Below are 13,321 nucleotides of genomic sequence, written 5' to 3'. Positions count from 1 at the left end.
GGGCTGAGTTGGGTTGCTGGTTCCGAATGTACGGGCTGCTATGTGTCGTATGGGCGGTTATGATGGTCAAAATCAGAGAATAATATCCCATGCGAGGGTTATCACTGCAAGGCGGAGTGAGACCTGTCAAAATAGGAGCCTCAGCTAATTTTATCTAATTGTTTCCGCTGTATTTCATCAGTCCTGAAAACCAAAACTCAAAAATGTGGAGGATGAATCACGTTTGAAGTACGTTAAAGGTACCAGGACTCATGAAAATAACTTTATGAGGATTTGGAGTCTTACAGATTAGGCAACACGAAAAAGATTAGAGCAGTTATTAGGGAACATTGAGACCTAAACACAAAGCCCTCAGATGCAGTTATGAGGGGACACTAGTTAGCAGCATCGATGGCATAAGCGTATAAAGGAGACTTCAGATGACCAGTATAGGGGACCACTAAGGGCATAAATCAGATCTATCGGACAGTAGTTCTCAAAAGAGACTTCCGTACAGTATTAGGGGACCACAAGGTCTAGTGATAAAGAGAATTCAGATACAGTCTTAGGGACCCTAAAGGTATTATAAAAGGACGTTCAGATACAGTATTAGGACCCACTAAGTGTCTACTATAAAGAGAACTTCAGATGCCAGTATTAAGGGGACCACTACGGTCTATGATAAAAGACGGAACAGTACATATTAGGGGACCACTAAAGGTCTATATAAAAAGAGATTCAGATACGTATTAGGGTACCACTAAGGCTATATAAGGAGGACTTCCGATCCGTATTAGGGGACCATAAGGCATATCTAAAAGAGCTTCAGCTAAGTATTAGGGACCACCAAGGAGTCTATATAAAAGGACTTACCGATGCAGTATTAGGGGACCCAAAGGTCTATATGCAAGCATCCAAACAAGCGAAACATTTCACTAGACTTTAAAACCCAAAACTATGGGGCTTTGAGAGATACCCTTTGGGAGACTTGGAGAACTCAGAAGCCCCCCCCTCCCCCCCTCACCCGCCCTGTGCCACTTAGAGACAGCTCCAGAATAAAAACAAGCAATGTCGAATCATCAGACCTGACATAAATGGTTTGCTAAGAGCCCCCAAAACGTGTTTCAAAGATTTCATATTTGAGAATTTTAGATTTTACTGTTGGGAAACGAAAAAAAAAAAAAGCTTAATCTGAAAAATTGTGAAACCATAAAACAACTCCAGCCAAACTCACGTCCGGGCTCACGTAATGCGAGGGAAAACGCTTCAAGCGATGGCTCGGCCAATCACGACGAGATCGTGAAACCGCAGGACTCGGGACAATACGCTCCGACCACGGACGACCGAACCCAACTGGAAGGTTTCTCCAGACATACAGAGAGAGGAATCCCCAAAATCAGTCTGAACCAGTGATGATGGTTGCGCTGCAGGAAGGCGACTGCAGGGGGCGCCGGCGCTAAGCCCGTCCGGGACAGCAGAGGAAGACGAGGAGGAGGAAGAGGGGAGGAGGACGGAGGAGGAGTGAGGTCCGAGGTTTACACGGAACCACCACCCTAGCAGAGAAGCGAGGCTCACAGAAACCTCCTGTGTGTCCAACCTCAGACACAAAAGAGGGAGAGGAGGGAAATCTTTAATAAACGATTAACAAATTAGTAATAACAAAGAAGGTATTAATAAAGATGGAGAATTTAACAACCAGGTCAACTTTGATGGAACAACAGTCCTCACTTCCTGTTCTGCCTAACATGAATTGACTTTTGCCAAACTTAACGTCATTTTAATGTCTTATACAATTTTATTTATACTTTTGTTGGATCCCAGGGGGAGAAATTAAAAGGCTACATCTGTTTGGTAGTAATCACAAACCCCAAGCGTGAAAAACGCGCGTAAGTCTGTCAGAAAAATTTTGGTTTTTGGGAATTGTTTGCAAAATGGTTCAAATTCTGACCGAGGACAACACAAGGTTAAGTTAAATCCAAAAAGGCAAGCGGCTTCATGTTAAAAGGACCACAGCAAAGCCAGGGGTGCAGGTACCTTTACCAGGCCGGGCGGGTGAGGAGGAAGAGGAAAAGAGGAGGACGGGGGAGGAAAACGGAAGAGGGAGTAAGCGGGAAAAGAAGAGCAGGGAGGAAAGGAGAGCGAGGTGGGGGGAAAGGAAAGAAGAGAGGTAACAAAGACCGGCGGAGGGAGGAGACTCGGAGCTGGTTATCCTGAGGAGTTCTAAGCAGAGTCAAGAGGGAAAAGAGCAAACAGCAAGCAGAGAGGGGGAGAGGTGCTGTTTACACTTCACTCATCACATTTCATGGGATCTAAGGGCAGTGGTACCAAAGGGGGTCATGGGAACCCAGGGGTCCTTTGAGGGGGCATTTAGGGCCCTTGTGTCAAAACTCAAGTACCTGAATGAATTTGAGTCCTTTGACATTTTAGAGTCCATTTATCTGTCTACTTCTTCGGTGCGGGATACTTGACGATGTCAGAGTCGTTAAAAATAGGGCCAACAACACAAAATTGTTGCTGCACTATTTGGTTCTCGTTCAACACTTTCTGTAAAGAACAACATAGAAAGCACCAAGAAGCCTGGGGTCTGTACGTTGAGTTTATGTAGGCCGTCAACAGAAGAGGTTTGGGAACCACAGATCACGTTATTCTCTCCTGCTTCGAATAAATGTTTTTATTATGCAGAAAAACCATGAACGAACGTGGGGAAATCACTGTAGTTGTCTTTGCTTTATAACAAACGTCCCCGCGTTCTCGCCACTGCAACCACACACACAACACATCCACACATCAACACCTACACACCACAGTCACAGCCACAGACAGACACAAACAACATGACGCACACACACACACACACGTGCAAGCGATACACAAAAGATCAGAAACACACACACGACACACACACACACACGACCCCTACACCACTAGCAACACACAAAGACAGGCACAGACAGTTTGGATCACACCACCATATATACCCCTACAAAGGAAATGTGCCAACTTATAGACACACCACACCGAAACCCCAACACCCAGCAAAAACACAAGACACACATCACACACACAAACACAGCGACAGGAGTCACGCCGCAGACACATAAAACACCTTGCATACACATGCCCCACACCATCCCCATGCATAACACGACACATCAGCATCCCACCACACACACATGAACAAAAAGCACATACAAACAACATCCACACACAACACCACACATGAAACCCCAACACCCACAAGAAATCATCAATCACACACCAGCATTACCCGTACCCCAACCTAAATAGACTTGTCAGCTTAGCCTCGCAGCCCATGTCTGTACATGTTCTTTAGTGACCTCATGAGCATTACTATAACCCGGCACAGGATTGTCACGCTTTGCTAACCAAATCGCCAGATGGTTCTTATTACATTCACGATTTAAGCTATATTCCATCGTTTTTTTGTTCGGAAATACTCTGAATTATGGTATTAGATGTGTCAAACAGCAATCGTGAGAAAAGTGGTTCTCACGCCAGTGCCACCAGCCGAGGCCCCCATCACGTTGCGCTGTGACCTATTACCGAAACATACCATGCTGATCTTTGCGTGCGCGCTCTCTGGAGCATCTGGACTCTCATCCCCATCTGGCCGTACTGCGATGAGCACCTGCGCTCGCGCATCCGAGATGCCGCAGACTGGAGAGCAGCATATGAGACTACTGCCGCCCCAGGAGACGCGGATCCTGGGTGACACACAATAACGCTCACCGGAGTAAGAACCCAAGCGTGGCCCCATGTTCAGTTGAGCCTTATAAAAAAAGTTAAAACAGTATGGTGCAGCCCTGGACCCCGGGGTCTACATATCCCGCATTTTGTCTGTGAAGAGTGTCGGATGCTGTTTTTTTTTTCCACCTCGAAATGTTCTCATTTCCAATAATCGGTGAACCAGAACCCGATTGGTTCACAAACAGGACAGGCGCGTTGCTGTTTCTCCCCCGCTGTCCTGTGGAGGTTCTCGTGGTTACCCCTAGCGTACTCCCCCGACTGCCACTCGCTGGCCGATTATACTTTCTGCTGGTGGATCCATCGATATCCTCATATCAACAACAATGAATTTTATTAACACGAACCTATATCAGACGAAAAATAAAAAATCTTGTATCTGTCCAAGAGGACAGGAGCGGCCTTCAATGGTATTCAGCAGTAACCCCAGATTGCACTCGAGACGGAATTTCGTTTCCAGCCCCCCGAGCCGCTTCCGACCCACATCGAACTCGGGCCAAGTAAGACTCGAAGCTCGTCACGACACGAGGTGACGTTCTGGCCTGCGGTCTGCCAGTTCTCATTCACCTGGCCACTTGTGCTTGCCATGCCCCACATAGTCCCGGTGCTGGCAGTGTGGGCGCCGTTGGGATCATAAATTGTAAACGATGTTTGACTCGAGAGTGCTCAAATCCAGCACGCCTCAGAGTTCTTGTGTCTGGTTGTGCGTGCCTTCCACAGACCGTTTTACAACTTGAGTCGTGATGGTTCCGACCAGTTGCGTAGTGGCGACAGTATTGACATCCGCTAGAGGCCCTGAGGGTGCAATATCAGAAGATTCTTTGCCAAAGCAGAGCAGCTTCAGAGATGGGCGTTCTGTGCATTTTCTTTCACTTTGCAGTCTAGACCACGATACTTGAAAGAAATTCACAGCCTTCCTCCTCAGGAGTGGCGGCTCACGAGTGTTTTCATCTTTAGCGAGCCCTCGGGATGGTAACGGTCTATGATACCGGCGCACGGAAGATGAGGTCGAGTGCTCCCATCCCCGACTCGTTCGACACCGAAGGAACAAACGCCTGACTTACATCACCATCTAGTCTGCTGATTAGAGGTTCACATTGTACATCGACAGACATCTTTTGTTCTGTTAACCAAACGACCCCAACGGGGCAGAGTTTAGCGGCATGGATTCTAATGCGACTAGCGAAGAGCCCTCGTCGAAATGCTGTCATGACAAGGAGGAACAATGACAGGGGATTGGCCAGTTGATGCACCAGGTGAAAAGCGCCAGACCCCCCGGTGTAGGCAGCTCAATGAGTGCTGATTTCGGGAATATTCCAAGATCTGGTTGGGTTACGTGACTCCATACATGGGGGAAGCATGGACTCCCAGGGTGTCAGCTGAGCCCAGTATTATAATGTGTGTCCCGTCTTTGTGTCATCATCACACTCATTCTGTTGCATTAAACCTTTTCTGTCAGAATATCTAATGAGCACTAATTTCTCAGCATACCTGGTTCCGTCAGAGATCACGAAGATACGCGAGTGTTAGTTATGAATTTTCTAACAATGTCTTGTACACACAAAGCACGTGACGTGTCGGTTCGGGTGGCTAGGCTGCGCGCTGGAAATCGAAGAAGGTATGGTGCAATCCGTTTTGACATGCCCTGGCCAAAATGCTAAGTGATCAATGGGTAGACGTCGCGCCGTCTGTTTCTCTCGACTGCAGTTCTACGGGGTATAGGAGCGATAGGTACACGACTACAGCCAACGGCCACGGACGCACACGCACCTCGAGATCGACGGCTGCCTGTTGGTTTCAAGACGTTGGTATGTAGCAATCAGCACATGCTAGTACAAAATACAATCTGATTTTAAACAGTGGCGAAAAGCAGGTATTAACTTTTTGTTGTACATATTCTCATTTCATGAGCGCCACTTGATGTTAGTGGCCTCACGAGCCCTTATCATCATTCAAAAACAAGCTCTATAGGTGTTTCGAAGATCTGTTTCTTCGTTCCATGAGGGGCGGTGCTATGTTACATTGGCAGTTTTGCCGTGTTCGTCCAATTGCAGCTGTTCCATGCCACAGCGCTTGCTATGTAGGAGGCTGGTACATTGATGGGATAGGAATGTTGTCTTGCTTGTCAGTGGTAGCTGTTGGTAGAGAGTGCAGAACTGAAGGGCCCGGATGAGCGCGCACAGTCTATTTGGTGTTTTGTGCTTTTGTTATTATGGCTGCCGCGCGGTTTTTGGTGTTCAGAGGGATAAGCAGAGCCCCACTGTGAGCAAACAAGTGGAGCTCGCGTACATACACTGCAGGGACAAGGAGCGCCACCTCCTGGGGCGATGTCATATGACGGCCTCTGTTGTACACACCCAGCCGCGAGCGCACGATAGAGTCCTGAGCTAGTGTGTTGATCACGTACTTCACCCCCTCTGTTTCTTTTGTTTGTTTCATCCAGCCGCTTCCCGATGTACCACGCCGTTGGACCGGTATCCATCATGTAGGCAGGTGATGACGACACAGACGCTGCGGCCGACGATCTATGCCGAGGTCGAGCCTCCTCCGGAGATCTGGCCCGCAGGAGGCTGTATTGTATGTAAGTAGTTAACAGTAGTGGTGACAGTAGACCAGGCGGGGTGTCGGCGCCAGTAGTAGTTCCCCCAAGTTAGTAGAGTGGCCACGGGCTGGCTAGGACATAAATACACCGCCTACGCCTCGACTGAATGCATTTGAGAAATCCAGTCGCTTCATGATCTTGCCGCTGACTTAGTCTGGACCTCCTTAGGCCTGGCGGCTATTGATCTTGTGCGTGCTGCCGGCTGTGCTGCTGTTTTGAAGTGATGTGACTTTTGAAAACACAAGGAACAAAAAAGACAAAGAAAGCGGGGTGTTGCTTTCAGGTAGTCGAGGTAACTTTCTACAGTCGTGGCAGTAGGGTTTGTTTTTTTTCTTGGGGAGCTGCGTTGTAAGAAGTGCGTATAGCTTCTATAGTGTTAAGTTTCCACATAAGTACTTTGTTTGGATGTCTCTTCGGGCGGTGTGGGTGGGTGTGTGGTCTTTTCTGTGATGGGATTGCCTGTGGGGGATGTATCCGGTTTCTGTCTTGCGGCCTGTCCGGACGGGCTCTAGCTCGCCACTCTGTCCTCCAGTTACCAGATCCCTAGTGTTATTTACGTTTCAGGTTAGGCTTTAGCTGCTTCCTGCCGTTCTCCCGCACCCCATGTATAGGCTGAGTCTATGCCGGCACGGGTTTTTCTTTTTACTTCGATTCAACTGGGCCCTTTGCTGCGTGTCACCACCCCATCCTCATACTCCCCCTATTATCGACCACTGTCACTTACAGGGAAAAGCCCCAAAAACATATATAAAAAAGAAAACACTGTTCGCCCTCCGCTAAAGAAATTCTTAGAGACTCACTTTATTTTGTGGACTACAGTACCATTCATTATTCACTCGTCCGATCAAAGAATCATGCAAAAGCTCCAATTTTAAATCCTGTTTCTACCAGAGTGCTCTTTTAGTTCTTGAGCCTTAACTACTGACGGCGCGAGGACATTTTCTTATTGAAAGACGTTCCCAGTTTTATCTTCTTTCATTGCCCACCTGTCCTGCTTGCCTCTGCGTCTATGCACCGTTTTCTTTTCTCTTTTGTCTGTCTGAGAACTTGTCTATGTACATGTCTGTTTGTTGTATCTTTTACCAAATTGTGTTTGGTTAAACAGATGTGCTGCCTAAACAGGTTCAAGCTGACGCGCTGATCGCTCGTGTTGCTGGACATTCAATGTGCGTGACTTTCTTTCTTTTCTTTTTTACAGTTGTTGTGTGTTCAGGTGCATTCTGGGCGTGCTGGTCTAACAGGGAGTTGGTCAGGGCATTCTGGGCGTCCTGGTCTAACAGGGAGGTGTTGTCAGGTGCATTCTGGGCGTGCTGGTCTGAGGGGAGGTGTGTCAGGGTGCATTCTGGCGGTGCTGGTCTAACAGGGAGGTGTTCAGGTGCATGGCGTCCTGGTTAACAGGGAGGTGGTTAGGTGCATTGGCGTGTGGTCTTGCAGGAGGTGTCAGGTGCATCTGGGCTCCTGGTCTTACAGGGAGGTGTGTTCAGGTGCATTCGGGCGTGCTGGTCTGAAAGGAGGTGATTTCAGGTGCATGGGGGGGGCTGGGCTAACAGGAGGTGCGTTCAGCGCATTCTGGGCGTGCTGGTTTCAGGGAGGTGTGTCAGGGCATTTGGGCGTGCGGTTTACAGGGAGGTGTGTTCAGGTGCATTCTGGGCGTGCTGGTTACAGGGGGGTGTGTTCAGGGCATTCTGCGGGTGCTGGTTTACAGGAGGTGGTTCCGGTGATTTGGCGTGCTGGTCTAGGGAGGTGTGTTCAGTGCATTCTGGGCGTGCTGGTCTTCAGGGAGGTGTGTTCAGGTGATTCTGGGTGTTGGTTTACAGGGAGGTGTGTCAGGTGCTTAGGGCGTGCTGTTACGGAGGTGTTTCAGGTGCATGAGCTTCTGTGTTGTTAGCTTACAATTACCTTCCAGATTATTTTAGTTTACAGTAGCTGTATAAAGCGTTTAGCGTGTCTAGAAAGCGCTCTAAAAAAACAAATGATTATTATTATATTATTATTATTATATTAAATTAGTAGGGTTGCATGAATTAAAGTTCAGTAGAGATTTATTTCCCAAAGGTCTATTTTGTAATTAATCATGTCATACTCCCATGTTGTTTTCTTGTAAAGTGTCAGACAATCACCATCTCCAGCCTCTTCGAAGTCTCAGTACAAAAATATTGAATTAATTGAATGAAGAGTGTATTTCAAAATGTCAACTGTCCTAATTTTTCCCCAAATAAACTCATGTCTGGGCTTTAAAGCTCCCTGATGAAGGCTGAGCTCCTGTGGCCAACTCAGGGAGTTTACGGCGGTCTCCATCTTGCGGAGGAGAGCGCCGCCCTGAAGGATCTGCTGCTGCAGGGCCTCGAAGTCCTCAATGTGGCCCACTGCATGGCCCCCTGACGGTTGGCCGATGAGCCGCGGGGGTGCCCGCAGGGTGGAGGTGCTGGACTGGGGCTGGACCCTGCAGGGTGGAGGAGGCTGCTGGGACTGGGCTGGACCCGCAGGGTGGGGCTGGGGACTGGGGCTGTGGACTGCAGTGGTGGAGGCTGTGAGAGAGGAAACAAGAGAATTAGAGTTTTAGAGAATATTAGAGAATTAGAACAAAGGGCGACATATGTGTCTTTTCCACCAAGGCGGTTCTGTGTTCTGGTTCAGAGTCAGGGCAAATATCGAACGGTTCTTTGCTTTTCCACACAAATACACCGGTTCTGGGCCAAGAACAGGGTTCAACTCAGTACCAACGTCAGCGCTGGTCTAGAGATGGAACCGGTTACGTCAGGGCTTGGGGGGCCGGGGTTATCACGCACGTTCGAAAACAAAAACTTCTGGGGCCATTTTGAAAACCCCGTCGCTGTTAACCATAGAGCTGTTGATGTAGCTTGGACATGGATGGGGAACCAGAACCACCGTGGTCTTGTGGGAGGAAACCAGAACCACCGTGGTCTGGGGAGGAAACCGAACCACCGTGGTCTGGGGCGGAGGAAAACCAACGTCTGCTGGCTCTCAGGCTGGGAAGATCCAGCTGGTTCTTAGAGAACTGGAGAGTAGAACACGCACCACTGGCAACCAGAACCAGAACCAGCCCTGGTTAGTCTTGGTGGAAAGACATGTAGAGACACATGAGTGCCTACTGTTAGGCTGCCATGGGGGGGGGGGGGAGATTGAAACAGCCAATCACAGCGCCCGAGGACCAACTCCAGCTCTGAGCCAGGGCCTTGATTAAAGGCACTGACTAGAGAAGCTGGTACATGTTTTATAATAACGTTTTGTTATTTCTCTGCATGTATAGTTTCCTTTTTCACACTTTTGAGTCAACCTTTTTCAACTTTGAATGGATATTTTCAAGTTAAACCATGACAGCGCTGTGTACATGCAAAGCCCACTTGGACGCCTGCACGTTAACAGAAATATTAGTAGAATATTCATCAGCATTATTCATGTAAACGGCTCATACGGGTTACTGTCTTTTTTGGAAGAATGGCAAAAACCTGGAACAATATGTGCATGTAGACATGGTCACTGGAATAAAAAGAGAATCAAATACATTAATGCAGGGGTCTTCAACGTTTTCCAGGCCAAGGACCCCCAAACTGAAGGCGAGATGGAGCGGGGACCCCCTAATTATATATATATTGTATGAAATTGTGTTACATCAAACTGGTCCTATAGTGCCGTGTGTGCATTGATGACTGAAAGACATCTTCTGCCTCCATTTATCTGTTTACTACAGTGTGTTGAGTTCATGTTAATGTGGATTTAAAGACTTTTCAATTAGTGGAAAAAATTGCAGTGGGGGGGGGGGAATATAAAAAAAACTCTAATCAACCAAAACTTTTGCGACCCCCATGCAATACCTCTGCGGACCCCCTAGGGGTCGCGGACCCCCTGTTGAAGACCCCTGCATTAATGAACACGTATAAGGTATCTGTATACAACATATGTATATGTAAGATATATATATATATATATATATATATAAGATAGTCAAACATCAGGAGGGAAAGGAGCCGGACTGTGATGCTGTCATCAGTAAAGATTAACTGTGTCAGATTAACTCGGTCTCAACGTGAGCTTCTCACCTCGGGTTTGGGCTGCATGTTTCTGCGCAGGATGCAGAGGAGAGGAAGGACTGACGAGACCAGTGTCTCTCACAGGCGGGGACGGGACGCTCTCTGTGGAGGAAGGTTTCCATCAGAGCTGAACTCGGCTTCCTAATATGACCTGGACTCTTTCTTGGTTATTGATTTGATATTTTCAGATGGGCTGGGGCGATGTGCTTTGGTCCTGAATCGGATTCTTTCAGTCTACATGGGTGCCGATTGGATTTCTATTGGGATTTGCTAAATACAATCGAGCTACGTACCCCCACCCCTACTGTTGGACATACTGACCGGTGAAGAGCTGTCTCCTGGATCGAGGCTGTGTGTCGGCCTGTCCGGTCAGCTGCTGCTCCAGCTGAACGGGCAGTTCTCTGGGGTCAAAGGTCGCAGCGCTGTGTCCATGTTTGGCTTCTTTACCGGCCTGACCTGCTTGGAAAAAAGGAGTTATACAAAGGTTTTTGCAGATGCCGTGACTCTATTAAAAAACAAGATGTCTCTGGAAGTTCCTCTAGAAAACTAAACCCATGTTCCAGATGTGGAAACCTGTTCACCTGCGTGTGTGTTTGTGTGGACTTCACACACTCGGCACTGCACCTGCAGCTCACACTGAAGAGAGAGGACCAGACTGCGACTCTCACAGAGCTGCTGCTGGACCACGCTCACCTCATGCTGCAGTCTAGGAAAACACCACACACACACACACACACACACACACACACACACACACCAGGCGACATTTTTATATACTAACAACTTTTACTTTTCAAAAAATGTCCTTACCCACCAGGTCGTAAACTGTTCATCACATAGTACATGAACATGCACGCATGCACAAAATGTGCATATGTAAATCAGGGCAACACACACACACACACGCACACACACACACAAACACACACGCACAAACACACACACACACTGACAAGGAGAAAGTGTACAAGATCTACAAAATCAATCAAAAGCTGCAGAGTTGAACGAACGCCTGTGACAGAAAAATCCGCGCTAATGGTTTTAGTAGTCTAACATCACCTCATTAAGGCACACACACACACACACACACACACACACACACGCACACACACACACCTGTTGATGGCTTCCTGGTTCTTCTGTCTGTCCTGTTTCAGTTGTGTAATCTCATGCCTGCGAGCCTCAGTCTCTGCTTGCAGCTTCCTGCTTTGCTCCGCCCACCTCTCGGCCTCTAGCTCCGCCTTCTTCAGATGCTCCGCCTCCTTGGTGCCCTCTGCAGGGAACACAGGACATCACGTACATAACATGACAGTACAGAAGTTAACTGGATATCTTCTCTGCAGGTTCAGGCCCCGGTGTTGTACCTCTGGCGGCCTGCTTCAGCTGGTTCTGCAGACTGAGGTTCTCCTCCTTCAGGAGTCGGATCTCAGTGGAGAGCTGGCCGGCCGAGTCCAGGCCCTGGATGTAGATGTTAGTAGGAGCACCTGGAGAGGACAGGGAGACGTCAACCAGGTCCCGTCTAGCATCTCTATAGTCTTTACCCACTGGACACTACTACTACCAAACTACATATCCAAGTGCCTGGGTCTGGGTCTGGGTCTGGGTCTGTCCCAGGTTTCTTCTTAAAAGGAGGTTTTTCCTCACCACTGTTGCTTCCTCTGGAGGAAACTACTAGAACTGTTTGGTCCTTGTAAATTCTGGAGTGTGGTCTAGACCTGCTCCATCGGTAAAGGGTCTCGAGATAACTCTTGTTATGAATTGATACTATAAATAAAATTGAATAAAATTGAATCCTTCTCTGGCTTTCTAACCAATTAACAGCTTCTTTCAAGGGAATTATTAGAAATACTCCAAAGAAAATCACACATGGATCTAAGAGCGTGTGTGTGTGTGTGTGTGTGTGTGTGTGTGTGTGTTACCTTTCTCTGTGGCGGTGCGGGCCAGTCTGTCCTCCAGCTGCTGTCGGAGGCGGTCGTTGGTCTGGATGGAGTCCTCCAGTCTCTGTCTCAGACCCCTGATCTCTCTCAGATGCTCCTTCATCAGATCTGAACCTGCAGACACACATAAAGTCATCCTCGACCGCTGGTCTTTGCAACAATTACAAATACAAAAACAGATAAATCTAACCAACACAAGAACTAAAGGACCAGATCAGCGGCCTTCCAGCAGCCTCCCACCGTGCAAAGATCTTTCCCTTTAGGACTGCAAAGATTCATCAATCAGTTGTCCATTATTAAATTAATCACCAACTACTGTAAACTGTCCCTCCAGAAAAACACGATTGTGTAATTCAATGCATGTTCAGTCACATATATTTGGGGGGGGGCTGCATTTTTTTCAAATACGCTGCACTTTTGCCGCATAAATTGCAGATTTCCGTGCTAAATAATGCGGGGCTTGCATGATCTTGACTGGTATTTCAATGTGCACTGCTGACTGTTTATTTACAGTACCAATAGTTTACATATACATCTGCACTACCGTACTTTAACAGTAATATGCAATTACCTTCCACTGCACTTTAATTCGGATAACTTCTGCCCAAACTTTATTTGTACCTTAAATCATTGTTATACTGCTCATTTTAGCCTAAGTTGTTATGTATATATATATATATCTATCTGTAAAAATTCTATTTATAGTAATAGCAATCTGTATAAATATTCATAGTACATATTCACCTGTAAACTCTGTATATTATGTTCATTGTACACATCTGTAAAAACTCTATTTGTAGTAACATCCACCTGTATATTATATTGAGTACATATCCAGCTGTAAATCTTGTTCACAATACAAGTTATCTATATATTTTATTCATAGGACAAATCTATCTGTAAAATTCTGTGTATAATAGTATTAATTTCTATATTTATTCAGTACATATACATGTCCTGCACTTATGGAACCAGTGTATATCCTG

At 47.2% G+C, this 13,321-nt stretch overlaps 1 protein-coding gene and 1 long non-coding RNA gene across 2 annotated transcripts in view; one reads left to right on the top strand and one right to left on the bottom strand.

The window, feature by feature from the left end:
• Positions 1-8,148, top strand: part of LOC116696196 (uncharacterized) — a 9,678-nt gene extending 1,530 nt beyond the window's left edge. Inside the window, exons 2-3 of the long non-coding RNA XR_004333651.1 lie at positions 7,560-7,713; positions 7,976-8,148. This is a non-coding gene — a long non-coding RNA (uncharacterized LOC116696196). The remainder of the gene's footprint in view (positions 1-7,559; positions 7,714-7,975) is intronic.
• Positions 1-13,321, bottom strand: part of LOC116696194 (myomegalin-like) — a 107,462-nt gene that overhangs the window by 7,141 nt on the left and 87,000 nt on the right. Inside the window, 6 exon segments of the mRNA XM_032527005.1 lie at positions 10,408-10,500; positions 10,720-10,854; positions 10,980-11,104; positions 11,515-11,671; positions 11,763-11,882; positions 12,318-12,449. Coding sequence (XP_032382896.1) covers positions 10,408-10,500; positions 10,720-10,854; positions 10,980-11,104; positions 11,515-11,671; positions 11,763-11,882; positions 12,318-12,449 — 762 coding nt within the window.

The sequence above is a fragment of the Etheostoma spectabile genome, chromosome 9 (genome assembly GCF_008692095.1).
Source record: "Etheostoma spectabile isolate EspeVRDwgs_2016 chromosome 9, UIUC_Espe_1.0, whole genome shotgun sequence".
NCBI lineage: Eukaryota > Metazoa > Chordata > Actinopteri > Perciformes > Percidae > Etheostoma > Etheostoma spectabile.
This window is presented reverse-complemented; position numbering and strand designations above follow the sequence as displayed.